Raw genomic sequence first — 27,734 nt, forward strand, 5'->3', positions numbered from 1 at the left:
GTCATCACTCCGCCGCCGCGCGCATCGCGGCATTAGCGACCGCCAGGAACGCAGAACAGACGCGCAACACGCAGCTCCATGGATCTGTGACAATGGAATACATCGGGCTCCTGTTTACTGTAGTGCTACTAACTGCGTACCAACCAGGTAGGACCCTGCTTTCCATCACATTTCTGCCTTTGCGTGTGGCATCAGGCATTTGCGTTTATAGCCACAGAAGAAGGACAAACTGGCCAATTAATTAACAACTGGCATGGTATTTATACATCAACAAATAAATAAGTTTACTTTTCATGTCCTTGTTGTGTAGTTGCCAGCCTTTTTACACGCTCAGTGTCTTGCTGGTCACCTATGTGAAAAATTGTATACTTCGGCATACTTGTGGCATGATTATATGAACTTATATAAACTTTAATATTCATAATTATACTATGTTTTTAAGTGGTTTTAACGTCAAATGTGAAATTCTTATAATTTTATATTGACTATATATTTCCAGCTACACGAATTTGTCGTTTCATTACCTGTATCAAAGATGCTCTGTCTAGCATAAATAAGTATTTATTTCGTCAAAGGGCATTTCATTGTTAGGTTTTTTGTCAGGCTGTGACGTTGTTTAAATATGTATTAATAATTAAGTGCGTACACAGTTTGCACCCATTACACTCGGTTTAATTAAAGGTGTATATACGAAACTTTGTGGAAACAGACTCGTTATAGCTGCTGCTCCTCACGTTAACTGTCAAGACTGCGCATGCATACTGTGCAGTAATCAAATCGAATCTTTGCTAAAGGACATCTATGTTTTTTCGTCCGTTTCGAACGTGTTTCAAGCGTGTGCCATGAAGCACAGGTTTATCTTATACTTTCTGATAGTTAACCTTAAATCGTGGATGTTTTTTATACAATAATGTTTGACCAATACGCAGCACATACTTGAGGAAATTAACATTCTTTCATGATTACAGTCACGAAAACATAGGAAGGTGCTGGATGACTGTACCGTACGTAGTCCTATGTAAATACAGAGTGTATCCGCTTGCGTTCGGTAGCCGCAAGCCTTTAATTATTTAGCCCCTGAAAAGAACGCTGGTATGCAAAACCCACTAACAAGCGAAACCCTAGCACGCACATATGCGGGCTTGTGCACACACACACACACACACACACACACACATCTGAGCGCAAAATAAATAACAGTCATGCAGAGAAAAAATATTTATTAATTCTCAAAACTAATTTTCTGACGATAACAGGAATTCCACGAGCACGCTTGTGTAGAATTTCAGGAAGAGTTCTGGAGATGTGGAAAAGACGCACACGCGCATACCAGGGTTTGAGTGTCTGAGTTACTATGGGTAAAGAAGCGCAGCGGTGTTATCTGTGTGGGCACGCGGACGCCGACAGCCCCGCGCGCTGAACCCGTGCTCCGTGTTTTGACAGTAGTTCGCTGCGGCTCCGCTGTCTTCGCGGTGCCCGTAATTCGGATCGCTTTGTGTCTGTGATATTTCCATCCCGTTCCGCTCGATATGTTTGTCCGTGCGCGAGATTTGGTTGTGGCTTCGGCCGACCACCACCGTGACAACTGACATGTAAATGAGGAGGAATTCCTTGGAAGTATGTAAATTACTTTTGAAGAAGATATTGTGTTTTTATGGTCTAGTTGTTCTTATAAGGAAGGGTGCGCCGCTGGTTATTTTAATGGGGTGCAATTTGCACCTCATATAATTATTGTTTGTTTATTTTGCTCAGCTTAAGTTTGTTGATGGTATTGTTGCTATTCTGTAAGAGCCCTCTATATTGATTGCTTACATAAGGTGTTGCTGGGCCTGTGTGTTGCAGAATTTCTCACACACTTTCAAAATGTATATTTACACCAGATAAACACCAGTAAAATGCCTGTCATTGCTGATATTTATAAAAGAAACATATTTTTCACAATTACTAGGAGCAACATGTTTATTTAAATGACTGTGTTTGATTTTGGTAAGTGATGTGTGTGTGTTTTTTTTTAAATTCTCAGTGATTGGCAGTCTTCCTTAAACTTTACCAGCATCTTGGGAGTTGAAGTATTTCAGATATGTATTTTGCCCAGGTGTAGTGGTCAGGTGTTTAATTAGGGGTGAAAGGGCGAGGAAAGATGGACGATGGAGGACTGGGTCTGTGAAAGCACACTCTCCCTGCTTCTTCAGGCCTGCAGATTAAAATCAAATTAAATTTTGGTTTTTCCCTAAACAGAAACATATTTTTGACAGAATGGACTTCCATTATTTATTTATTTCTGCTGATATTTTACACTTACACGTTATTATTATTATTATTATTATTATTATTATTATTAATAATAATAATAATAAATGTTCAGTCATAGAATAGAATAGAAGTGTATAGGGATAGACAGATGAGTGGAGGGATGATAGATTATAGAAGAGTATAGGGATGGATGGATGAGTGGAGGGATGATAGATGATAAAGGGATGATAGAAGAGAATAGGGATGGACAGATGAATAGAAGTGTATAGGATGGATGAGAGTGGGATGTAGAGAGAGTATGGATGATGATGAATAGGTAATGTATAGAGTGATGGACTATGAGATAGAATTATAGAGATGATAGGGGGATGGATAGATTATGAGGTAAGGATAGATGAATAGAGTATAGGGGGGATGATGAGGGTGGATGAGGGTGGGGGATGAGATGTATGTATAGATGTAGATGAATAGAGGTGATAGTGAATAAGTATGGATGATAAGAAAGAATGTATAGAGGGTGGATAGTGGGATGATATATGAGTGTAGGGAATAGATAAATAGAGAGTATGGGGATGAGATGGAGATGGAATGAGTGAGGGATGATAGTAGTGAAAGTGGACGTGACTATGAGCTCACCGTGGTAGGAAGTTAGATTTTACCCTCAGTCTGTGTCTGCAGACCGATGTGCATCTTGAGCCATGTTCCTCCAGCGAGAGACGGAGGGAACTCTATACGTGCCCCCCATTACAGCCTCACACTCCCCTACCCGCTACTCGCTACCTGCTAGAGCAGTGAGTGAGTGAGTGAGGTTCACACTCCCCTACCCGCTAGAGCAGTGAGTGAATGAGTGAAGTTCACACTCCCCTACCCGCTAGAGCAGTGAGTGAATGAGTGAAGTTCACACTCCCCTACCCGCTAGAGCAGTGAGTGAGTGAGTGAGGTTCACACTCCCCTACCCGTTAGAGCAGTGAGTGAGTGAGTGAGTTTACACTCCCCTACCTGTTAGAGCAGTGAGTGAGTGAGTGAGGTTCACACTCCCCTACCTGTTAGAGCAGTGAGTGAATGAGTGAAGTTCACACTCCCCTACCCGCTAGAGCAGTGAGTGAATGAGTGAAGTTCACACTCCCCTACCTGTTAGAGCAGTGAGTGAGTGAGTGAGGTTCACACTCCCCTACCTGTTAGAGCAGTGAGTGAATGAGTGAAGTTCACACTCCTCTACCCGCTAGAGCAGTGAGTGAATGAGTGAAGTTCACACTCCCCTACCTGCTAGAGCAGTGAGTGAATGAGTGAAGTTCACACTCCCCTACCCGCTAGAGCAGTGAGTGAATGAGTGAAGTTCACACTCCCCTACCTGTTAGAGCAGTGAGTGAGTGAGTGAGGTTCACACTCCCCTACCTGCTAGAGCAGTGAGTGAGTGAGGTTTACACTCCCCTACCTGCTAGAGCAGTGAGTGAATGAGTGAAGTTCACACTCCCCTACCCGCTAGAGCAGTGAGTGAGTGAGTGAAGTTTACATCCCTACCTGTAGCTGCTGGTGATGAGGTTCACACGCCCCCTATACCGCAGGCAGTGAGTGATGAGTGGGCTCAACTCCCAGTCCTGTTAGAGCATAGTGAGTGAGTGAGGTTACACTCCCTACCCGCTAGAGCTGTGATTGAGTGATGGGTTCACACTCCCCTACCCGCTAGAGCAGTGAGTGAATGAGTGAAGTTCACACTCCCCTACCCGCTAGAGCAGTGAGTGAATGAGTGAAGTTCACACTCCCCTACCCGCTAGAGCAGTGAGTGAATGAGTGAAGTTCACACTCCCCTACCTGCTAGAGCAGTGAGTGAGTGAGGTTTACACTCCCCTACCCGCTAGAGCAGTGAGTGAGTGAGTGAGGTTTTACATTCCCATACCTGCTACTGCTGTCACAGCGTTTGGCCCCGCCCCCCAATGAATATTCAGCAGGGGTGTGCACTCGGGCAGCAGAACTTTCAGTGCTGCTTCAGAACAAAAATCTGTGGCTGCAGTGGTCAGTCTGAGCACCGATGGCTGTGATTGGCTGAATGATGGCTGGGGGTAAGCTTTGGAGGACTGTGATAGGTTGAATGATAGCTGGGGATAAGGATTGGATGGCTGTGATTGGTTGAATGACTGGGAAATACACTACTCTGATGCGACAGATTTGTGGTGGAGTTACTGTGTCTCTATGGTTACAGGGTGGGCGGGGCCTGTGATTTCCCCTGGGGGGCCCCACTTGGTGGTTCTCATTAATGCCCCTGTGAGGCTGAGTTGCCGTGGCGATGGGCTGCGGTGGTTCCGGGAGGACCGGCCCAGGAGGAAGCTGAAGGCGGAGGAAGACGATGGCGGTGTGTCACGCCTGTACATCCCCAAAGCACAGAGCCAAGACATGGGCCGCTACATCTGCCACAGCGACCGCTCGGGCCTGCACAGCGCCATCTACATCTACGTGAAGGGTACTGCAGCCACATACCTGTGTGTATGTGCCAGTGTGTGTGCACGAGTGAGAGTGTGTGTGATTGCGAGTGCCAGTGTGTGTGTGTGTGTGTGTGTGCACATGTGAGTGTGTGTGTGCGCGTGTGTGTGTGCGAAGGTGTGTGTGAGTGCGAGTGTGTGTGTGCGTGAGTGTGTGTGCGCGTGTGTGTGTGTGTGTGAGTGCGAGTGTGTGTGCGCAGGTGTGTGTGTGTGCGAGTGTGTGTGTCTGTCCCAAAAGTCAACCTGAGTTGTAATAACCGGGACTACACTGGACAGTAACACAAAATGAATGCCACCAGCCAGAAAGAGTCTAAATACAATAAAAATAAAATGTATTCCAAACATGATAAAAATACAGAACATTACCACACATAGGTTGACAGGATGGTAGAGGCCAGAGCTAAACTACTCCTTACTTAAAACGAAACCAGGTCCTGTCCCTCAATCATCTAACCCGAACCCTTTCTTACTCTGACTGAACTATCTCAAAAGGTGTTAAACACAAAGAAAAAAAACTACCTGACCACCTGTAACCTACAACAGAAAAATACACCAAAACGTGTGTGTGTGTGTGTGCGTGCGTGTGTGTGTATGTGTGTGTGCGTGTGCTCGTATGTGCGTGTGTGCGCGTGTGCGCGTGTGTGCGTGTGTGTGCGTGAGTGTGCGTGTGCGTGTGTGTGTGTGTGTGTGTGTGGGTGCGTGTGTGTGTGTTTGAATAAAGGCCAGGTTAAAGGGTGCTATGTGTGGAGTTTAGACCCTAGGCTATTGTATGGAGTGAGTCGTGTTGACTGTCAGGAGGGAGGTAGCTCGGGGGATGTGTGCTCCAGTGGCCCCCTCCCTCCCCCTCCCCCTGCCCCCCTCCACACACACACACACACACACACACTGCCCCTATCCTGTTCAGCCCACACACTACCCGCTCAGTAACCACACCACCGATATCACAGTCTGCTACCGGCTGCCACAGACCACCATTAAAATGCATTCATTTAAACGGAACAGAGACGACATTCAGCAATTACCATCTGCAGAAAACGACTGTACTGAACCTAATGTGCCAACACTCAAAAGTGGAAATTATTTTTACTTACTTTGGTTCTAGAAAAAGAGCAGAAATTGTGGTTTTTTGCTACTAAATTCTGGAAGGCAGCTTGAGAATCTCGCTCTGAACAGTGGACGCAGTGTGTGTGATGTGGGTTTGTCTTATTCTGTGTGTGCAGTGAGGTCAGTAGAGGGTTGCAGACGTTTCCCAATTATTTACAGTCAAGTATTTATGTCATAACCTAAAAAGTATCTCGATGGTTTCGTTTTTTTAACACTCATATCTGTGATGTCATTACTGCTGTTGTGATGTCACGGCTGGTTTTGCTGACCTGCTTTGCTGCAGACCCAGAGAACGTCTTTAAAAAGGTGATGGTGCCGGACATCCTGGCCAAGGTGGGGGAGAGCAGCACCATCCCGTGCCTGGTGACAGACCCCAGCGTGAGCGACCTGCGGCTGGAGACGTGCCAGGGCCACGCCCTCCCCACGGGCCTGCAGTACAGCGCCAGCGCCGAGCGCGGCGTCAACATTAGCAACACGCGCAAGGCCTTCCAGGGCTGCTATACCTGCACAGGCAGGCTGGACGGGGCCCCTGTCAGATCGGCTAACTTCACTCTCACCGTTCGTTTGGGTAAGTCACCTGACGGTCCCCCAGAATGCACCAGGAGCACCGCACACTTAGTGGAGGGAGAGTGAGGACTTGCAATGCAGGGAGTGAATGTCCATCGTCAGGCAGGACTCTGATCCATCAATCAGACAGCTTTCTCCTCCATAGGAAAACTGTACGACTATACAGAGTTCCAGAGCAGTGTTGCAGTGTAGAGTTCCCCAGCAGTGTTGCAGTGTAGAGTTCCACAGCAGTGTTGCAGTGTAGAGTTCCCCAGCAGTGTTGCAGTGTAGAGTTCCACAGCAGTGTTGCAGTGTAGAGTTCCACAGCAGTGTTGCAGTGTAGAGTTCCACAGCAGTGTTGCAGTGTAGAGTTACACAGCAGTGTTGCAGTGTAGAGTTCCACAGCAGTGTAGAGTTCCACAGCAGAGTTGCAATGCAGAGTTCCACATCAGTGTTGCAGTGTAGAGTTCCCCAGCAGTGTTGCAGTGTAGAGTTCCCCAGCAGTGTTGCAGTGTAGAGTTCCCCAGCAGTGTTGCAGTGTAGAGTTTTGCAGCAGTGTTGCAGTGTGGAGTTCCACAGCAGTGTTGCAGTGTAGAGTTCCCCAGCAGTGTTGCAGTGTAGAGTTCCCCAGCAGTGTAGAGTTTTGCAGCAGTGTTGCAGTGTGGAGTTCCACAGCAGTGTTGCAGTGTAGGGTTCAACAGCAGTGTTGCAGTGTAGAGTTCCCCAGCAGTGTTGCAGTGTAGAGTTCCACAGCAGTGTTGAGTTGCCCAGCAGTGTTGCAGTGTAGAGTTCCCCAGCAGTGTAGAGTTTTGCAGCAGTGTTGCAGTGTAGAGTTCCACAGCAGTGTTGCAGTGTAGAGTTCCACAGCAGTGTTGCAGTGTAGAGTTCCACAGCAGTGTAGAGTTGCCCAGCAGTGTTGCAGTGTAGAGTTCCACAGCAGTGTAGAGTTCCGCAGCAGTGTTGCAGTGTAGAGTTCCACAGCAGTGTCAAGTTTTCCAGCAGTGTTGCAGTGTAGAGTTGCCCAGCACTGTGGCCTGTGCTCGTAGGCTGTTTGCACATTGGATCAGAGTGCCTTAATGCAGTTCCACTGGAACACTTTTTTACAGCTCATTCATTTCACTTTCACTGCAAAAGTTTAAGATCAGGATCAAGACCTGTAGCTTGCTGCATGTCCCATAAGTGCTGTGTCTCTGTGTCGCCCCCTGCTGCTGTGGATGTCTGACAACAGTTTCATCTCTTTAAGCTCCGGACCAGCTTCCTGTGGTCAGTCTCTCGGACAGCCAGATAATTCTCACCAAAGGACAGGTGCTGACAATGACCTGCAGCACCACCAACGTCAATGACGACTTCGATTTAACCTGGATTTCACCTAGAGACACAGTAAGAGGCCCCAGTCCATAATCTTACATCTGTGGTCTGTCTACTTCCTGCGTGAGCGCTTCCAGTTTGAATTCTTCCTGTTTTAATGTTCCATTTACATTACTTCCTGTTTGATGCTTACTGTCTAAATGCTTCCTGTTTGAGTTTTTCCTCCTTGAGCACTTCCTGATGGAATGCTTCCTGTTTGAGTCCCACGCTGGTTCAGAGCTGCGCAGAGCAGTTCAGGTGCACTAAGCTGTGCCAAATTTCTCATGTGTTTTCTCCATGTCAGCCATCTGTTCTTCTGTTCTCCACAAACGCATGCTGTCAGGTTTTAGCACATTGACATGACAGTTAGAGGCTAGGGTAAATTACTGATGACAGATAGAGGTAAGATTGATGGCTTGGTGTGGCTGAAACGTTAACTGCATTGTTTAGCTATCTTTCTGTACGGCTGAAGCGTTAGGGTGTGTTCTAACCTGCGGGACATTCTGTGCCACGTGTAACTCAATGCTGCGGAGGGAAGAGATGGTAATTCCATCAGACACCGAAGAGCTGGAAAGACACGTAACAACACCCGTGAGTAATCCCTTCTGTCCACAGAAGCCGTTGTTGGAGAAGTGGACCCAGATTCTGACAGAGCCCATTGTCTACGTGAAGAGCGTGTCCCTGCTCATCTCCTCTGTCAGGGTGGAAGATTCCGGAACCTACCTGTGCAAGGCCTGGAACGAGAGAGGGGTCAACAGCGCCTATGCCCTGCTGGACATCCGTGGTAATGACACCTGAGGGTTATAACGGCCGAGGTTTATGATATTGTAGCTCTTCAACAATTTTTCTTATTTTTAATAGTGTGGATCAGATAGTGTTGTTTGCACAGTGCAGTGTGGACCAGATAGTGTTTGTTAAGCTAGAATATATCTATCTGTTTAGGCTGTTCAATTTAATAAATATCTACATTCTATAAGTATATATATATATATGTGTGTGTGTGTGCATGTGTGTTTGTGTGAGAGGAAAAGGGTGTGTGTTCATGAAGGTTCAGTGTTAATGATGTGTGTTCATGAAGGTTCAGTGTTAATGGTGTGTGTTCATGAAGGTTCAGTGTTAATGATATGTGTTCATGAAGGTTCAGTGTTAATGATGTGTGTTCATGAAGGTTCAGTGTTAATGATATGTGTTCATGAAGGTTCAGTGTTAATGATGTGTGTTCTTGTTTGCAGAGAAAGGCTTCATTGCCCTGGAAGAGGTGCAGAACAGCACTGTTCATGTTAACGCGGGGGAGTCTCTCTCTCTCAGGGTGGAGCTCCAGGCATACCCTGCCCCCAGCACCCTGTCCTGGGCCTACATGGGCCACACCCTGCAGAACACCTCTGACCACATCATCACCACCCAACACCTGGGTTACAGGTGGGATACAGCCCTTCCACACCTTTGTGTGTGCATGTGCGTATGCATGTGTGTGTGGGTGTGTGTGTGTGTATGCATGTGTGTGTGTGCGTGTGTGTGTGAGTGTGTGTGTGTGTGCGTGTGTGTTTGTATGTGCGTGTGTGTCTGTGCATGCATGTGTGTATGTATTTATGTGTGTGTGGGTCTGTTATCTGCACACACACACACACACACACGCACACACACACCTCAACACACCACGGCTCAGAGAGAGAGCTCTTGTGTATTACAGGTATAGTAGAGAGCTCTTGTGTATTACAGGTATAGTAGAGAGCTCTTGTGTATTACAGGTATAGCAGCGAGCTCTTGTGTATTACAGGTATAGCAGCGAGCTCTTGTGTATTACAGGTATAGCAGCGAGCTCTTGTTATTAACAGGTATAGCAGGAGCTCTTGTGTATTACAGGTATAGCAGCGAGCTCTTGTGTATTACAGGTATAGCAGCGAGCTCTTGTGTATTACAGGTATAGCAGCGAGCTCTTGTGTATTACAGGTATAGCAGAGAGCTCTTGTGTATTACAGGTATAGCAGCGAGCTATTGTGTATTACAGGTATAGCAGCGAGCTCTTGTGTATTACAGGTATAGCAGCGAGCTCAAATTGGTGCGTCTGAAAGCTTCAGAGGGCGGAGTCTACACCTTCTCCACTTCCAACACAGACGCTTCAGCCAATCAGTCCTTTGCTGTCCACGTCATCAGTGAGTACATGCTCTGTGTGTTCAGGTGTGACAGGTGTTCTCTGTGTGTGCAGGTGTGACAGATGTGACAGATGTGTGTGTGTGCAGGTGTGACAGGTGTGTGTGTGTGTGTGCAGGTGTGTGTGTGCAGATATGTGCAGGTGTGACAGGTGTGCTGTGTGTGTGCAGGTGTGTGTGCAGGTCTGACAGGTGTGCTATGTATGTGCTAGTGTGTGTGCAGGTGTATGTGCAGGTGTGTGTGACCGGTGTGCTGTGTGTGTGTGTAGGTAAGCCACTGATCATTTCCCATGAGGGTCCTGTGGATGGGCAGGTGCGTTGTGTTGCCGAGGGATACCCCACCCCTGAGATCACCTGGTTCTACTGTGACCAACCTCATACCAGGTACATATGCGATACACACACACGCACACACACTCTCACACACACACACACACACACACACACACACATACTCACACACACCTTCACACACACACACACTTTCACACACACACACACACACACACACACACACATGCACTTACACACACACACAATCACACATACACATGCAGGTGTAATAGAGTTGATCTCTGTGCCCCAGGTGCTCTCACCTGCAGAACGCCACTCAGGAGCAGGGCGTTTCCACGGTGACGGTGTCCAGCCCAGACTTTGGCCGCAGGGCGGTGGAGAGCCGCGTGAACGTCAGCCGAGGAGCCTTCCACACGCTGGAGTGTGTGGCCACCGCCGAGGGGGAGCAGGCCTACACACTCTTCTCCATTGGCGGTGAGGCCTTTCTCTCTATTTCTGTCTCTCCCCTTCTCTCCCTCTCTCTCTCTCTGTTTCTCTCCCTCTTTCTCTTTCTCTGTTTCTCTCTCTTTATTTCTGTCTCTATCACTTTCTCTCCCTCTCTCTCTGTCTCTCTCCCTCTTTCTCTTTCTCTGTTTCTCTCTCTTTATTTCTGTCTCTATCACTTTCTCTCCCTCTCTTACTCTTTCCCGTTCTCTCTTTCTCTCTGTCTCTCTCTGTATCTCTCTCGCTCTCTCTATCTCTCTCTGTCTCTCTCTTTGTTTCTGTCTCATTCTCTCTCCCTCTCCACCTTTGTTTTGCCCATCCCAGGCAGTAGTTTGGCCCCACCCCCAGGCAGCAGGTTGGCCCCGCCCCCAGGCTGTAGTTTGGCCCCGCCCCCAGGTCCTCCTGTCGATTTATTAAGATGAAGCTGGCTTGCTGCTGATTTTTAAAGCATTTTTTCAAACATCAGTTTAAGAGAATTCTTAATCTTAAACTATAAGTGCAGCTGTTTGTAACTGTTGCAGTGGTTTAGTGTTACAGTATTAGTGTGGTGTAGTGTTACAGTATTAGTGTGGTTTAGTTACAGTATTAGTGTGGTGTAGTGTTACAGTATTAGTGTGGTTTAGTGTTACAGTATTAGTGTGGTTTAGTGTTACAGTATTAGTGTGGTGTAGTGTTACAGTATTACTGTGGTTTAGTGTTACAGTATTAGTGTGGTTTAATGTTACAGTATTAGTGTGGTTTAGTGTTACAGTATTAGTGTGGTTTAGTGTTATAGTATTAGTGTGGTTCAGTTTTACAGTAGTAGTGCGATTAAGTGTTACTGTATTAGTATTCTTGTTGTTATTGTCTCTGTTTTCAATTGATTGTTAGGGTGGTTCTGTGTTAATGTGGTTCAGAGTTAAGGTGGCTCTATGTTAAAGTGGTTGAGAATTACGGTGGTTCAGTGTTAAGGTGGTTATGTGTTAATGTGGTTTAGTGTTAAGGTGGTTCTGTGTTAATGTGGATCAGTGTTAAGGTGGGTCTGTGTTAATGTGGTTCAGTGTTAAGGTGGCTCTGTGGTTCTGTGTTAATGTCGTTCAGTATTAATGTGGTTCTGTGTTAATGTCGTTCAGTATTAATGTGGATCTGTGTTAATGTGGTTCAGTGTTAAGGTGGCTCTGTGGTTCTGTGTTAAGGTGGTTCTGTGTTAATGTGATTCAGTGTTAAGGTGGGTCTGTGTTAATGTGGTTCAGTGTTAAGGTGGGTCTGTGTTAATGTGGATCAGTGTTAAGGTGGTTCTGTGTTAATGTGAATCAGTGTTAAGGTGGGTCTGTGTTAATGTGGTTCAGTGTTAAGGTGGCTTTATGTTAAAGTGGTTGAGCGTTACGATGGTTCAGTGTTAAGGTGGTTATGTGTTAAGGTGGTTCTCTGTTAATGTGGTTTAGTGTTAAGGTGGGTCTGTGGTTCCGTGTTAATGCGGTTCAGTGTTAAGGTGGCTCTGTGGTTCTGTGTTAAGGTGGCTCTGTGGTTCTGTATTAATGTGGTTCAGTGTTGAGGTGGCTCTGTCGTTCTGTGTTAATGTCGTTCAGTATTAAGGTGGCTCTGTGGTTCTGTATTAATGTGGTTCTGTGTTAAGGTGGCTCTGTGGTTCTGTATTAATGTGGCTCAGTGTTAAGGTGGCTCTGTGGTTCTGTATTAATGTGGTTCAGTGTTAAGGTGGCTCTGTGGTTCTGTATTAATGTGGTTCAGTGTTGAGGTGGCTCTGTCGTTCTGTGTTAATGTCGTTCAGTATTAAGGTGGCTCTGTGGTTCTGTATTAATGTGGTTCTGTGTTAAGGTGGCTCTGTGGTTCTGTATTAATGTGGTTCAGTATTAAGGTGGCTCTGTCGTTCTGTGTTAATGTGGCTCAGTGTTAAGGTGGCTCTGTGGTTCTGTGTTAATGTGGCTCAGTGTTAAGGTGGCTCTGTGGTTCTGTGTTAATGTGGCTCAGTGTTAAGGTGGTTCTGTGTTAATGTGATTCAGTGTTAAGGTGGGTCAGTGTTAAGGTGGCTCTGTGGGTCTGTGTTAATGTGGTTCAGTATTAATGTTAATTATTGTCGCTGTGAGCTTTGCCTTTCAGCTCACAGTGTCTGCTGTAGGTCTCCCCTGTTTGCATAGGGCTGGCCTATCTTACATCAGCTCCTTATTTGCATAAAAGTTATTCCAGGTGCTTCTCTCTGTCTGTCTTTTCATGAATTTAGTTCTCCTGTAACGTGTATGCCTTTCCTCTCTTCCTCTCTGTTTGACTTTTGGAAGTGGTGTGGCAGATCTGTGTATTACTCATGCATAACCCTAACCGCTACCCTACAGCATAACCCTGACGTAACCCTAAAGCCTAACCCTAACCGTTCCCCTAAAGCCTAACCCTAACCCTTACCTTAAAGCCTAATCTTAACCCTTACCTTAAAGCCTAATCCTAACCCTTACCCTAAAGCCTAACCCTAACCGTTCCCCTAAAGCCTAACCCTAATCCTTACCTTAAAGCCTAACCCTAACCCTTACCCTAAAGCCTAACCCTAACCCTTACCTTAAAGCCTAACCCTAACCCTTACCTTAAAGCCTAACCCTAACCCTTACCCTAAAGCCTAACCCTAACCGTTCCCCTAAAGCCTAACCATAACCCTTACCTTAAAGCCTAACCCTAACCCTTACCTTAAAGCCTAACCCTAACCGTTGCCCTAATGCCTAACCCTAACCGTTGCCCTAAAGCCTAACCCTGACCATTACCTTAAAGCCTAACCCTAGTCCAGCCCCTCCGCACCCCACCTTGGGGGTCACTGTCCGCTGATCGCCCATTGATTGTCCCCTGATCGCCCGCTGATCGCCCACTGATCATCTGCTGATCGTCCGCTGATCGCCTGCTGATTGTCTGCTGATCGTCCGCTGATCATCCACTGATAACCTGCTGATCGCTCGCTGATCGGCACATTTGATGCATAGTGAATGAATGCACTGCGGTTATCAGCGCTGCTAGGGAAACGCAGCCCAGGACGTACACTCCTGCTGGATGAGCCTCTGCTCCACAGTCACAGACATTGAGCTGACAAAATAATAATAATAATAATAATAATAATAATAATAACAATAAAAATAATAATGTGCAACACCTTTCATATGAAGGACAAGCAGCTCAGTGAGCCTCGTGATACGGTGTTAATGCACATTGTGTTTTTATCTTGCTGGAAAAATAAACTGCATGTAAGTCCAAGTCGTAGAATAGCTTGACAATGGAATGACAATGAGATTAAACAGTGATGGTGAACTCATGCAGGATAGAAATCAGAAAAAGTGGGTGGAGTCAATGCTGTTTTCCCTAAACGATCTTGCAATAATGACCTTAAAGCATTTTACAGTGACTATTCTGTTGAACCTAAAAATTTGTGACGGGCAAAGCTTCTTTTATTTTTTGTGGAAAGCTGTCCCATAGTTTTGGTTCATAGACTGAAGGGAAGCTTCACCTTCTGTGAATTACGACCTTTAGATACGAGAGCTTTGCTGAAGCAGGAATGCTCAGAATGCTGATAATAAATATAAGATTGGAAATGTTTGGTGATCAAGTGATTGCTTTACACGCAAGCAAAAAGAGATAGCAGTGATCAGTGATATGGGGTCTGTGTGCCGTGTATCTGAGATGTGTGTGCTTTTTTCCCCCTTTATCTCTTCCTAGAAATTCTTGTGTTTTGAACTACGGAGTACAAAGAAATTCCATCTGCAGCAGGGGCGGAGCTCCTGGAGGGTGGATGTGGGGTGGGGTGGGGGTGGGGGTGGGGGGGCAGGGACTCTGACTGTCCCACAGTGGGTGTCTGGGGCGGATGCATGATAGAGTGCTGCAGGTGGGAGGGGGGACAGCCCCCCCCCCGCCCCCCGGGGTGTAGGACAGAGGCCCTAATGAGCTTAGCGGAGTAGCGTTTGTGCCTGTTGAGCCACTGACAGGTTTAAAGGGGATTTAGTTCCTGCAAACTCTGCATTCCCTGAGCTGAAGAAGAGCGCAATCGCCTTACAGCTCAGCAGCCTTACAGTCTTATCCCACAGGCCTGCTGCAGGAAGAACAATAGCACAGCACAAACAGGCCTGCAGCCAATCACAGCACAGCTACGGACAATAACACACAACATAAACAAGCCTGCAGCCAATCACAGCACAGCTACGGACAATAACACACAACACCCACGAGCCTGCAGCCAATCACAGCACAGCTACGGACAATAACACAAACAACCCTGCAGCCAATAAGAGTGCAGACATCACGCTTTTCACACATTCAGGCACTAAGCTGTGGCGGTAACCACAGTGACATATGCAGTTTATGTTTTATTTGTTTATCACAGATTTTTTAAAAACACATCCATTTACAGAGCTGTATTAACGTCAGCGTTTCAGGCTCAGTACCTTGCTGAAGGGTCCTACGCTAACTTTTCAGGACTTCAGCATTGAGCTCATTCTTACAGGCCCACTTTCCAAACCACACTACTCTACCGCTCTCTCCCTTTCTACAGGTCTCTCTCTCTACAGCTCTCTGTCTTTCTACAGGTCTCTCTCTCTACAGCTCTCTGTCTTTCTACAGGTCTCTCTCTCTACAGCTCTTTCTCTTTCTGCAGGTCTCTCTCTCTTTCTACAGCTCTCTGTCTTTCTACAGGTCTCTCTCTCTACAGCTCTCTGTCTTTCTACAGGTCTCTCTCTCTACAGCTCTCTCTGACTGTAGGTCTCCCTCAGTCTACAGTTTTATTTTTCTCAGATTTGTAAAAGAGTGCTAGTTTGAATTTCATCAGTGTATGCTACACCCTCCATCCCCTATCCCACATAGACATGCCTCATGTTACAGTGCTGGACCGTAGCTGTGTGTGACCAAGTCTGATCGTGTGTGACAGTGTGTGACCGAATCTGTGTGTGACAGAGTCTGACCATGCCTGACCGTGTCTGACTGTGTCTGACGGTGTCTGATGGTGTCTGACGACATCTGATGGTGTCTGACCGTGTCTGACGGTGTCTTGCCGTGTCTGCCAGTGTCTGACGGTGTCTGATGGTGTCTGACCATGTCTTGCCGTGTCTGACGGTGTCTGACGGTGTCTGGCCGTGTCTTGCCGTGTCTGACAGTGTCTGCCGGTGTCTGATGGTGTCTGATGGTGTCTGACCATGTCTGACGGTGTCTGACCATGCCTGACAGTGTCTGATGGTATTTGATGGCATCTGATGGTGTCTGACCATGTCTGACCGTGTCTGACGGTGTCTGATGGTATTTGATGGCGTCTGATGGTGTCTGACCATGTCTGACCGTGTCTGACGGTGTCTGATGGTATTTGATGGTGTCTGATGGTGTCTGACCATGTCTGACCGTGTTTCTCCTGCAGAGCGCACAGTCCCACACCAGCTCTTCAGGCCCATGCTGATTGGCTTTGTGTCAGCCGCTGCTGTGCTGGCCATCTTTCTGGTGCTGTTGTTCTACAAGTACCTGCAGGTAAGCGCACCTGTACCATGCCCTGCCACACCACATACAGAGGAGCAAATGTACCTGTCCCAACAGTCATTGTCTCTCCATTATCCTCTCTCTTTCGCTCTCTCTCTCTCTCTCTCTCACCACAGAAACCCAAGTATCAGATCCAGTGGAAGGTAATTGAGGGTATCCATGGCAACAATTATGTTTACATTGACCCCACCCAGCTGCCATATGACCATCAGTGGGAGTTTCCACGAGACAAACTTCGCTTTGGTGAGAATGTCTGAACATGCTGCATTTACTGCACATCATGCATTTACTGCACCTGCTGCATTTACTGAACTGTGTGCATTTACTGCACCTGCTGAATTTACATTATGAGTTTTAGTAAATGTCATTCACAATAAATAAACCCAGGATTTAAAAAAACTTTAAAACTTTGAAACTGAGTTTCAATTTGTGCACATTTCAGATGTAGATGTAATAATTCCCATGTGTTTACATTCAATTTAATTAAATTATAAACATAACAGGATATTACATTCCAGGACATCATATTATTACGAGACATTATTGTACATGACTAGAGTGAATTATTATTTCATGGGATGTGACTCTGTTTAGGGTGAGAAATGAACATAATGCTGAACTTAGTCGGGAAAGTGGCGAGCATTGTTGGGGTGAATGACCTGTTCTCGTTATTATGTTATTTCTTAAATACCTGAAAAAGGAAAGGGCTCTGACCACACTACTCACTACACTTACTCAACTACTCAACTACTCACTACTCAATTACTAACTACTCAACTACTCTCTACTCATTACTCAGCTACTCACTACTGACTACGCTCTTCTCAACTACTGTCTATTCAACTACTCAACAACTCTCTACTCAACTACTCACTATTCAATTACTCTGTACTCAGCTACTAATTACTCAACTACTCACTACTCAACTACTCACTACGCTTACTCAATTACTTACTACTCAACTACTCAAGTACTTACTACTCACTACTCAATACTCAACTGACTGCTTTGAACCTGTAGCTTATTGGTTAGGACAGGACTGCCCAATCCTGTTCCTGGGGATCTACCGTCATGTAGGTTTTCATTTCAGCCCGAATTTGGCCTGCCTAATTTCTACTAATTAGCATCTCAGCCAGATCTCTAGCTGTTGAATGAGGTGTGCTCTGTTAGGGTTGTAGTGAAAACCTACATGATGGTGGATCTCCAGGAACAGGGTTGGGCAGCCCTGCTCTTGCTGTTGAATGAAGTGTGCTTTGTTACGGTTGGAGTGAAAACCTACAGGATGATGGATCTCCAGGAACAGGGCTGAGCAGCCCTGGGTTTCAAGCTGAGTTGCCATCCCACTGTGTCTGTGTGTGTGTGTGTGAGGGGGGTTTTCTTTGGCTGAGTTGCCATCCCACTGTGTCTGTGTGTGTGAGGGGGGTTTTCTTTGGCTGAGTTGCCATCCCACTGTGTGTGTGTGTGTGAGGGGGGTTTTCTTTGGCTGAGTTGCCATCCCACTGTGTCTGTGTGTGTGTGTGTGAGGGGGGTTTTCTTTGGCATGTGGTGCTGACTCTGGTCGGTGAGTGTGTATCTGCAGAGCGCCCCTCCCACTGTGTAAACAGGCTGTTTACACACAGACTGTCTCCAGCCGTCTGCGCGTAACGGCGCCGCCAAACAGGATCTGACATGTCCTGTTGCCGCGGCTGCGGTCTCCATGGTAAAGGTGTGGATCTGTGGTTTCAGGGAAAACGCTGGGCTCTGGAGCCTTCGGGAAGGTGGTGGAGGCCACAGCCTACGGCATGTCCAAGGCGGACTCCGTGATGACCGTCGCGGTGAAAATGCTAAAACGTGAGCACAGTCTGTACTCCTATATTTACTGAAGCCTACATGAGAGCCAACTCAAACTTTAATGGTGTGTGTGTGTGTGTGTGAGTGTGTGAGTGTGCAAGTTTTCACGTGTTTGATGTATTACGGTGTAGTGTAGAAGATGCATGTTTCTGTGGTGTGTGAGTCTGAGCGCTAGTGGTGTGTGAGTCTGAGGGCTAGTGGTGTGTGAGTCTGAGGGCTAGTGGTGTGTGAGTCTGAGCGCTAGTGGTGTGTGAGTCTGAGCGCTAGTGGTGTGTGAGTCTGAGGGCTAGTGGTGTGTGAGTCTGAGCGCTAGTGGTGTGTGAGTCTGAGGGCTAGTGGTGTGTGAGTCTGAGCGCTAGTGGTGTGTGAGTCTGAGGGCTAGTGGTGTGTGAGTCTGAGGGCTAGTGGTGTGTGAGTCTGAGCGCTAGTGGTGTGTGAGTCTGGGGCTAGTGGTGTGTGAGTCTGAGGGCTAGTGGTGTGTGAGTCTGAGGGCTAGTGGTGTGTGAGTCTGAGGGCTAGTGGTGTGTGAGTCTGAGGGCTAGTGGTGTGTGAGTCTGAGGGCTAGTGGTGTGTGAGTCTGAGCGCTAGTGGTGTGTGAGTCTGAGGGCTAGTGGTGTGTGAGTCTGAGGGCTAGTGGTGTGTGAGTCTGAGGGCTAGTGGTGTGTGAGTCTGAGGGCTAGTGGTGTGTGAGTCTGAGCGCTAGTGGTGTGTGAGTCTGAGGGCTAGTGGTGTGTGAGTCTGAGGGCTAGTGGTGTGTGAGTCTGAGCGCTAGTGGTGTGTGAGTCTGAGCGCTAGTGGTGTGTGAGTCTGAGCGCTAGTGGTGTGTGAGTCTGAGGGCTAGTGGTGTGTGAGTCTGAGCGCTAGTGGTGTGTGAGTCTGAGGGCTAGTGGTGCTGTGGTGTGATGATGCATTTCCCATCTGTTCATTTATATGGGCCCCTGAAGTGTCCTTCCTCTCCTGCACTCTACAGGGGTCCCCGTAGTTCTGGTCCCCATAAGCTGTCAGAATGGGAAACGGCCAGCATAGAATGTGCTTTGTCAGGGCCTCTCAGAATAGCCTCCACAGCCTGAAGGCCGCAGACAGCTGCTAGCGCCTTTTCACCAACTCGTTTATTCAGACAAACGCAGGAAGCCTCTGTGTGGGGCTCTCTGTGAAAGCTTTCATTAAGTGATTAAATGTACACTCTATTTATTATGTAATGTGTGGGTGTGCGTGCGTGTGTGTGTGTGCGTGTGTGCATGCATGTGTGTGTGTGCATGTGTGTGTGTAACAGCGAGTGCGCACGCTACAGAGAAGGAGGCCTTGATGTCCGAGCTGAAGGTGCTCAGTTACCTGGGGCACCACATGAACATTGTGAACCTGCTGGGAGCCTGCACTGTGGGAGGTGAGTACACACACACACACACACGCACACACACACACACACATACATACACACACACACACACACACACACACGCACACACACTCAGACACACACACACACACGCACACACACACACACACACACACACACACACACACACACACACACACACACACACACACGCACACACACTCACACACACTCACGCACACACACAAACACACGTACACACACACACACACACACACACACACACATCTGATGCTTGTGTGTTGTTTACATGTTTCTGATATTAGTTGGGTGATGTTGCTGTGTTTTGGTCACAGGTCCGACTCTGGTGATCACAGAATACTGCTGTTTTGGGGACCTGCTGAACTTTGTGAGGAGAAAGAGAGACATGTTCCTGTGCTCCAAGCTGGGAGAAGATCGTTATTACAAGAACATCCTGATACAGAGGGAGGGTAGCAGGTCAGTCCCACCCAAGTATTGTTGGGGGCGGAGCTTGAGTATAGGGGTGGAGCGTATGCTGACTATCTGAGGTTCTGCTGACCTTTGAACCCTGTGCTCTTTTTCTCACCTCCCCTCAGTGATGATAACTGGAATGGCTACATGGCCATGAAGCCCTCTGTCCACGGCACCCCACAGCAAGGGTACCCTACAAAGCAGCCCCGCACAGGCCGGAAAGGCAAGGCAGCGTTTCACCCTAACATTTACACTGCATTATACACACTGCATTGTCTACACCCTAATACTTACACTGCATTATGCACACTGCATTATTTACACCCTAACATTTACACTGCGTTATACACACTGCATTATTTACACCCTAACCTTTACACTGCGTTATACACACAGCATTATTTACACCCTAACATTTACACTGCGTTATACACACTGCATTATTTACACCCTAACATTTACACTGCATTATACACACTGCATTATTTACACCCTAACATTTACACTGCATTATACACACTGCATTATTTACACCCTAACATTTACACTGCATTATACACACTGCATTATTTACACCCTAACATTTACACTCCCCATACACTACGGTATGTACACTGTAGTACTCACAATCTCCTCTGACTCTTGTGATGTTTACAGACATCAGGAGGCGGGACAGGGGGTGGGGCAGGGGGCAGGACAGGGGGTGGGGCAGGGGGCAGGACAGGGGGTGGGCAGGGGGCAGGACAGGGGGTGGGGCAGGGGGCAGGGCAGGGGGTGGGGCAGGGGGCAGGACAGGGGGTGGGGCAGGGGGTGGATTTATGGCTTCCTTCAGATGAAAGTGGTTAAAGAGTTAACTCCTGTGGGACAGGGCTGGTCTATGTTTGATAATGATGTGAATACCATGATATCTGCAGTCACGTAAGGCTGTTAAATTACTTTAAATACCTCACAAGGTTAATGCCAGAAGTACCATAAGGCTGTTAAAATACCTCACAAAGCTGACTTACTGTGACTCCACAGGCCTGAATTTAATAATCAGCTCTTATTTTATTAAGTATTCATGTTTTGGCTCACAAACAGTTTTTTTTTAAGTTTATCAGTCCCCAAAATGAACCTAGCTGCGTTTGTGAAGGAAACACTTCGGTTTAATTGCGAATTCTGGACAGATGATGACAGAACCCCAATAGAGGTAGCGGAGCAGCAGGAACCTGTTTTTCATGATCAACAAGCTGAAAATTTCCCTGCTGGTTAGCTCACAGCTCTAACCCCCCTCCTGCTCCGCAGTCACTCGTCATTTGAATGAAAACAAACAGATCACCTCGCATAAAACCATTCGCGTTAAACAGAACAATAGGGTCAAATTAAATCCATTTAAACTTGAGCTGACCATTCAGATATTGTTTGCATTTGTTTTTTTATTGAACTCTCTTTATTTGGAAATGAATTTATGTGCAATGGGCAAAGTCCAAGTGTATCACATGAGTTTGGCTGTACAAAGAGAAGTCAGTTTGGTTGTTTAAAATCATATTAATCAGGTATGAATCATGCAGAATATGCGCTGCATAAACACACATCTACACACACACACAACACACACACACACGTGCGCACACACACACACACACGTGCACACACACCCAGCACGCACCCACACACACACACACACACACACACATGCAGACACATACACACACACACACACACACACACACACACACACACACACGTGCACACACGCACACACATATACACACACACACACACGCACGCACACACACGCGCACACATGCACGCACACACATGCACACAAACGCACACGCACGTGCACACACACACACACACACATTTGTGTACCTGATACTGTAGCAGTATATGTTTAAAATTGATTTATACCCACTTAGCCAGTGTTGAAGCCTAATCTGTTAGCATTTCGGTTTGGCTCTGTTCGTTATAGAGTAAACTGTTGAAAGGGCCATTGTGTTTGCTCACCCAGCTGTGCAGATTGTCTGTGTGGTGTGTGTTCTGTGGTTATGTTGGTGTTCTGTGGGAGTGTGTATTTCAGCTGTGACACACAGCTGCCTGTCAATATCCTGTTCCAGAATATCTGTTCTCGAAAAGAGTAGCACTGCGCTAAGCCGTCAAAAAACCCCTCAGAGACCAAACTAACAAAACTGAACTTCTGTGTTTGAAATGGAAATATATGGCCTGCTTGGAGAGCGAGCTATGCACCTGTGAGTCTGTATTAGTGCACCTGTGTGTGTCTGTATTAGTGCACCTGTGAGTCTGTATTAGTGCACTTGTGTGTGTCTGTATTAGTGCACCTGGGAGTCTGTATTAGTGCACCTGTGAGTCTGTATTAGTGCACCTGTGTGTGTCTGTATTAGTGCACCTGTGTGTGTCTGTATTAGTGCACCTGTGTGTGTCTGTATTAGTGCACCTGTGTGTGTCTGTATTAGTGCACCTGTGTGTGTCTGTATTACATTACATTACATTACATTAGAGGCATTTAGCAGACGCTCTTATCCAGAGCGACTTACACAACTTTTTACATAGCATTTTTTACATTGTATCCATTTATACAGCTGGATATATACTGAAGCAATTTCGGTTAAGTACCTTGCTCAAGGGTACAACGGCAGTGTCCTTACCCGGGAATCGAACCTGCGACCTTTCGGTTACAAGCCCAGTTCCTTACCCACTGTGCTACACTCCGTCCTCCGTCCTAGTGCACCTGTGTGTGTCTGTATTAATGCACCTGTGAGTCTGTATTAGTGCACCTGTGAGTCTGTGGCTTCTGTTCATTGGCCGCTCCCCTGAGGAAGGACCGGTCTCTAATGTGACATCATCAATGCGAGCCCAGTCTGTTTTTCACACTACGAGCACTATAACTGGTCTGAATTACTGAGTCATTGAAATGTCTTCATCCAGCCTGGGGTTCAAGAAGACCCCCAATACCCCCCCCCCCACCCCTACCCCTGTGCACCCACTAAGTAAAGCTCTGATGATAACCCCCCCATGCAGGAGGCGGAGCCTGTGGCGACAGGTACGTCTTGAGTGAAGCACCCGAGGAGGATGTGATGTCACTGGATACGGAGGATCTGCTCAGCTTCTCCTACCAGGTTGCAAAGGGCATGGACTTCCTGGCCTCCAAAAACGTAAGATGATCTTCCTCCACCCTTCCTGACCCTAACCCTCCGCCCCCGGTCTGAGCATGCTCATTAGAAAGGAGTCTCACAGGATAACCGGACACTTTGCGTGCCCGTGGTGATAAAGGTGTGTCTAAAAACTCCCTGACTGAGTGTGTCCGTGTGGGTGTGGGTGTGTGTGTGTGTGTGTGTGTGTGGGTGTGTGTGTGTGTGTGTGTGTGTGTGAACTTGTGATACTATCTTTGTGAGAACCACATCTTCTCACAAGGATAGAAAGATGAGGACAACTGCGCAAAGTGGGGACCTTTTGCTGGTCCGCACAAGTTCAAGAGGCTGTTTTAGGGTTAAGACTTAGGGTTAGGGTTAGGGTTAGAATTAGGTTAAGGTTAGGCGTGCAGTGATTAGGGTTAGGGTTAGAGGTTACGGAATGAATGTAGTCAATGGGAAGTCCTCACAAGTATAGCAGTACGGGACTGTGTGTGTGTATGTGCGTGTGTCCTGTGTGTGCTGTGCGTGTGTGTGCGTGTGTGCTGTGTGTCCTGTGTGTGCTGTGCGTGTGTGTGCATGTGTGCTGTGTGTGCTGTGCGTGTGTGTGCATGTGTGCTGTGTGTGCTGTGTGTGCTGTGCGTGTGTGTGCGTGTGTGCTGTGCATGTGTGTGCATGTGTGTGCGTGTGTGTGTGTGCATGCTGTATGTGTGTATGTGTGTTGTTTCACTGATTCTGTGTGTGTATTTCAGTGATTCTGTGTGTGTGTTTCACTGATTCTGTGTGTGTGTTTCACTGATTCTGTGTGTGTATTTCAGTGATTCTGTGTGTGTATTTCAGTGATTCTGTGTGTGTATTTCAGTGATTCTGTGTGTGTGTTTCACTGATTCTGTGTGTGTGTTTCACTGATTCTGTGTGTGTATTTCAGTGATTCTGTGTGTGTATTTCAGTGATTCTGTGTGTGTATTTCAGTGATTCTGTGTGTGTATTTCAGTGATTCTGTGTGTGTGTTTAAAGTGTATCCACAGAGACCTGGCCGCCCGGAACATTCTCCTGACGCAGGGACGAGTAGCTAAGATCTGTGACTTCGGTCTGGCCAGAGACATCACCACTGACTGCAACTACGTGGTGAAAGGCAATGTGAGTGTGAGACACAAGCATGTGAAATATGTCCCGGGAGAGCCTCGACGCGGAACACAGGCATAAACCCATCGGATGAAGGGCTGGTATTCGCCTCAGGCTGGTCTTACACATTCACACATGACAGGGCCATCTATTGTTATATCGCTCATAAATCCTGTCAGGTTCCTCTCTCACTGGTATGTGTGATGATAATAATAATGTCTTTATTTGTATAGCACTTTACAAGCATAGACAGCACATGTGACAATTATAATATCTTTATTTGTATAGCAGTTTTCAAACATATACCCAGTGCAAAGTACTTCACAGAGATTAAATAATATGAAGCTGAAAAACCTTTAAAAAATTTTTTTTTTTTAAAACGACAAAACTTTTGGGAGAATTAACAGTAAAATGTGAGCCAAACAATGAAGCATTCATGGAAGTGACACTTAAGACATGATTTGAAAGATGACGAACGCTGGCAGTAAGGGCGTTCCCGAGCCTTGGGGCCCTAACAGAAAAGGCAGGAACACCTTTGGTTTTGGGCTGAGGCTCCGGAACAGCCAGCAGTGCCTGAACAGGTGACCTCTGAGGTCACAGCGGCTGGTCGGGAACAAACAGTTCCGTAATACATTCAGGTTCCAGGCCAAGCAGCAGATCCGCAGCAGCAGGTCAGCTGTGAGATGGCTGCAGTCCAACACTCAGTGCTGCATACTGCCCGAAACCGAAACATCCACCAACAGTCACTTTTCAGAATTTATTTGGTGCACAATTTGATGCTTGTGATTTGCTGTCTGCCTGGGTCTTGAGTTGATTATCCCAGCTCTGGGATTGGCCTATTTCTGATGATGCATTTCCTGTGAGTTAACTGATTGTGATGATGTGTTTCCTGTCCAGGCTCGGCTTCCTGTGAAGTGGATGTCCCCGGAGAGCATCTTCGACTGTGTGTACACGCTGGAGAGCGACGTCTGGTCCTATGGAATCCTGCTCTGGGAAATATTCTCTCTTGGTATGTCTTCACATTTCTCTAACACTGTAAATTAGGAAGCTATTTGGGATGTGTAGCCTGCTGTCAAACACCTGAGAATTTTATCAGCTGTTTTGCATTGATTTTGATAGTCCTGCTTGCCAGTTATGAAGAGGCTTTTAAAAAAGTTACTACTACCTCCTTAAAATTTATAACTCTTATACCAGAGCCAAGATTCATTAATCACAGTTAACTGGTGGCCTATAATGTTGCTGAATTTCCATTATAAGATGTTGGCATTAATCTTGGCTAAGAGCTTGAAGCTGGGACTGAATGATATGGTGGAATCTAATTCACCAATACTTGGTTGAGTATAATGACTTGCTTGGTGTTAATCTGTTAAAAACAATAAAATTTCCTTTTATCAGATGTGGTTCCTTTCAACAGTGCTGACAGTGCTTTTGTTTCTCCTGCAGGAAGTAGCCCATACCCAGGGATACCTGTGGACTCCACCTTCTACAAGATGATCAAGGATGGATACAGGATGAGCCAGCCAGAGTTTGCACCCAGTGAGATGTGAGTATGTACAGGAGACAGACCCTCTTCCCTCCAGAGCACATTGCTTGCTGCTAGGATGTAGGTACAGCTGTGGTAGAGGCTGCTGGGTGGCTCATTCAGTTAAGGCACCAGATTGAATCCAGACTGTGCCAGTTCCAGCAATTGGCGGTAGCTCCCTGGGGGTAATACGTAATTAGCGATTGCCTCACGAAGGGTATGGGAGGATTCAGTCAGTTAGGGGACCTCATTAGAGACCTCTGCTGGGTAGTCAGGCGCATATGAAAGGTCTTCCTCTGACTCAACTCTGTGTGAGCTGAGCTATAGAGAGAGAGGGAGGGAGAGGGAGAGAGACAGAGATGGAGTGAGAGAGGAAAGGAGGAAGGGGAGAGGGATAAAGAGAGATTAAGAGAGAGAGGAAAGGAGGGAAGCACACGAGGGGAGGAGAGACAGAGAGAGAGATCTGTGGGTGATTTGCCGAACAGCCAGGTGTGTGTCGTCCTGCAGGTATGATGTCATGAAGTCTTGCTGGGAGGCGGAGCCACTGAGGAGGCCTGGGTTCGGGAAGATTGTGGAGCGGATTGAGCGGCAGCTGTCAGACAGCACCAAACATGTGGGTTCCACAGACACTACTCACAATGAGACTCTGAAACACACACTACTCACAATGAGACTAAAACACACACTACTCACAATGAGACTCTAAAACACACTACTCACAATGAGACTCTAAAACACACACTACTCACAATGAGACTAAAACACTACTCACAATGAGACTAAAACACACTACTCACAATGAGACTCTAAAATACACACTACTCATAATGAGACTAAAACACACACTACTCACAATGAGACTGTAAAACACACACTACTCACTATGAGACTAAAACACACACTACTCACAATGAGACTCTAAAACACACTACTCACAATGAGACTCTAAAACACACACTACTCACAATGAAACTAAAACACACACTACTCACAATGAGACTGTAAAACACACACTACTCACTATGAGACTAAAACACATACTACTCACAATGAGACTCTAAAACACACACTACTCACAAGGAGACTAAAACACACTACTCACAATGAGACTCTAAAACACACACTACTCACAAGGAGACTCTAAAACACACACTACTCACAATGAGACTCTAAAACACGCACTACTCACAATGAGACTCTGAACCACACTACTCACAATGAGACTCTAAAATACACACTACTCACAATAAGACTAAAACACACTGCACACAATGAGACTCTAAAACACACACTACTCACAATGAAACTAAAACACACACTACTCACAATGAGACTGTAAAACACACACTACTCACTATGAGACTAAAACACATACTACTCACAATGAGACTCTAAAACACACACTACTCACAATGAGACTCTAAAACACACTACTCACTATGAGACTCTAAAACACACACTACTCACAATGAGACTAAAACACACTACTCACAATGAGACTCTAAAACACACACTACTCACAATGAGGCTAAAACACACTACTCACAATGAGACTAAAACACACTACTCACAATGAGACTCAGAGGAACGGCAGTGCAGTATGCACCCCCTCCCCACAGCGCTGACCCAGGCACAGTTTATAACCTCTCGCCACAGATGCTACAAACAGCTGTTCAGCTTCAGGGCAGCTCATGCTTAGCATCTACAACTGCAGCAAAGCACAGTGGCTGGCAGTAATGCTCACTCTGAACTTTAGGAAAGTACAGAGTAAACCGGTTTGATTGATCATTAATTTGTCTCAGCGTTGCGTGTGCTTGGAAATGATTGTGTGTGGTTATGGAGCTGATTGTGTGTGGTTATGGAGCTGATTGTGTGTGGTTATGGAGTTGAGCGTGTGAGATTACGGAGTTGACAGGTGCATTGTTGTCTCTTTTACCTGGCAGATTTACCTGAACTTCAGCAGCAGGTTCTGTGCGCGGGACGAGCAGAACCCTCACTTCCTGCGCCTGAGCTCGGTGGGGAGCAGCACGGCGTCCACACGCCCCCTGCTGGCTGCCGACGACGTGTTCCTGGATGAGCCACAGACCCTGGCGGTCTGAGGCTCCCTCTACCCCCCCTACACCCCCACCCCACCCCTACCCTCCCCACCCACCCTAGCCCTCC

General features: G+C 46.8%; 1 protein-coding gene across 2 annotated transcripts; it reads left to right on the forward strand.

The window, feature by feature from the left end:
• kita (KIT proto-oncogene, receptor tyrosine kinase a) lies at positions 1-27,734 on the forward strand. 2 transcript variants are annotated; one of them, XM_064333970.1, is made up of 21 exons: positions 1-147; positions 4,454-4,711; positions 6,118-6,402; positions 7,624-7,760; positions 8,343-8,511; positions 8,960-9,146; positions 9,765-9,880; positions 10,147-10,261; positions 10,464-10,645; positions 16,020-16,126; positions 16,252-16,378; positions 17,861-17,965; positions 19,239-19,349; positions 19,658-19,799; positions 19,919-20,016; positions 22,815-22,948; positions 23,942-24,064; positions 24,947-25,058; positions 25,493-25,592; positions 26,079-26,184; positions 27,515-27,734. In XM_064333970.1, the coding sequence occupies exons 1-21, from the start codon at positions 93-95 to the stop codon at positions 27,668-27,670; spliced, it is 2,925 nt and encodes a 974-aa protein (XP_064190040.1). In that variant the 5' UTR covers positions 1-92; the 3' UTR covers positions 27,671-27,734. The 2 variants fall into 2 exon arrangements, with proteins under 2 accessions (XP_064190040.1, XP_064190041.1); XM_064333971.1 differs by having other exon boundaries at positions 8,346-8,511.

The sequence above is a fragment of the Anguilla rostrata genome, chromosome 4, assembly GCF_018555375.3.
Source record: "Anguilla rostrata isolate EN2019 chromosome 4, ASM1855537v3, whole genome shotgun sequence".
NCBI classification, from domain to species: domain Eukaryota; kingdom Metazoa; phylum Chordata; class Actinopteri; order Anguilliformes; family Anguillidae; genus Anguilla; species Anguilla rostrata.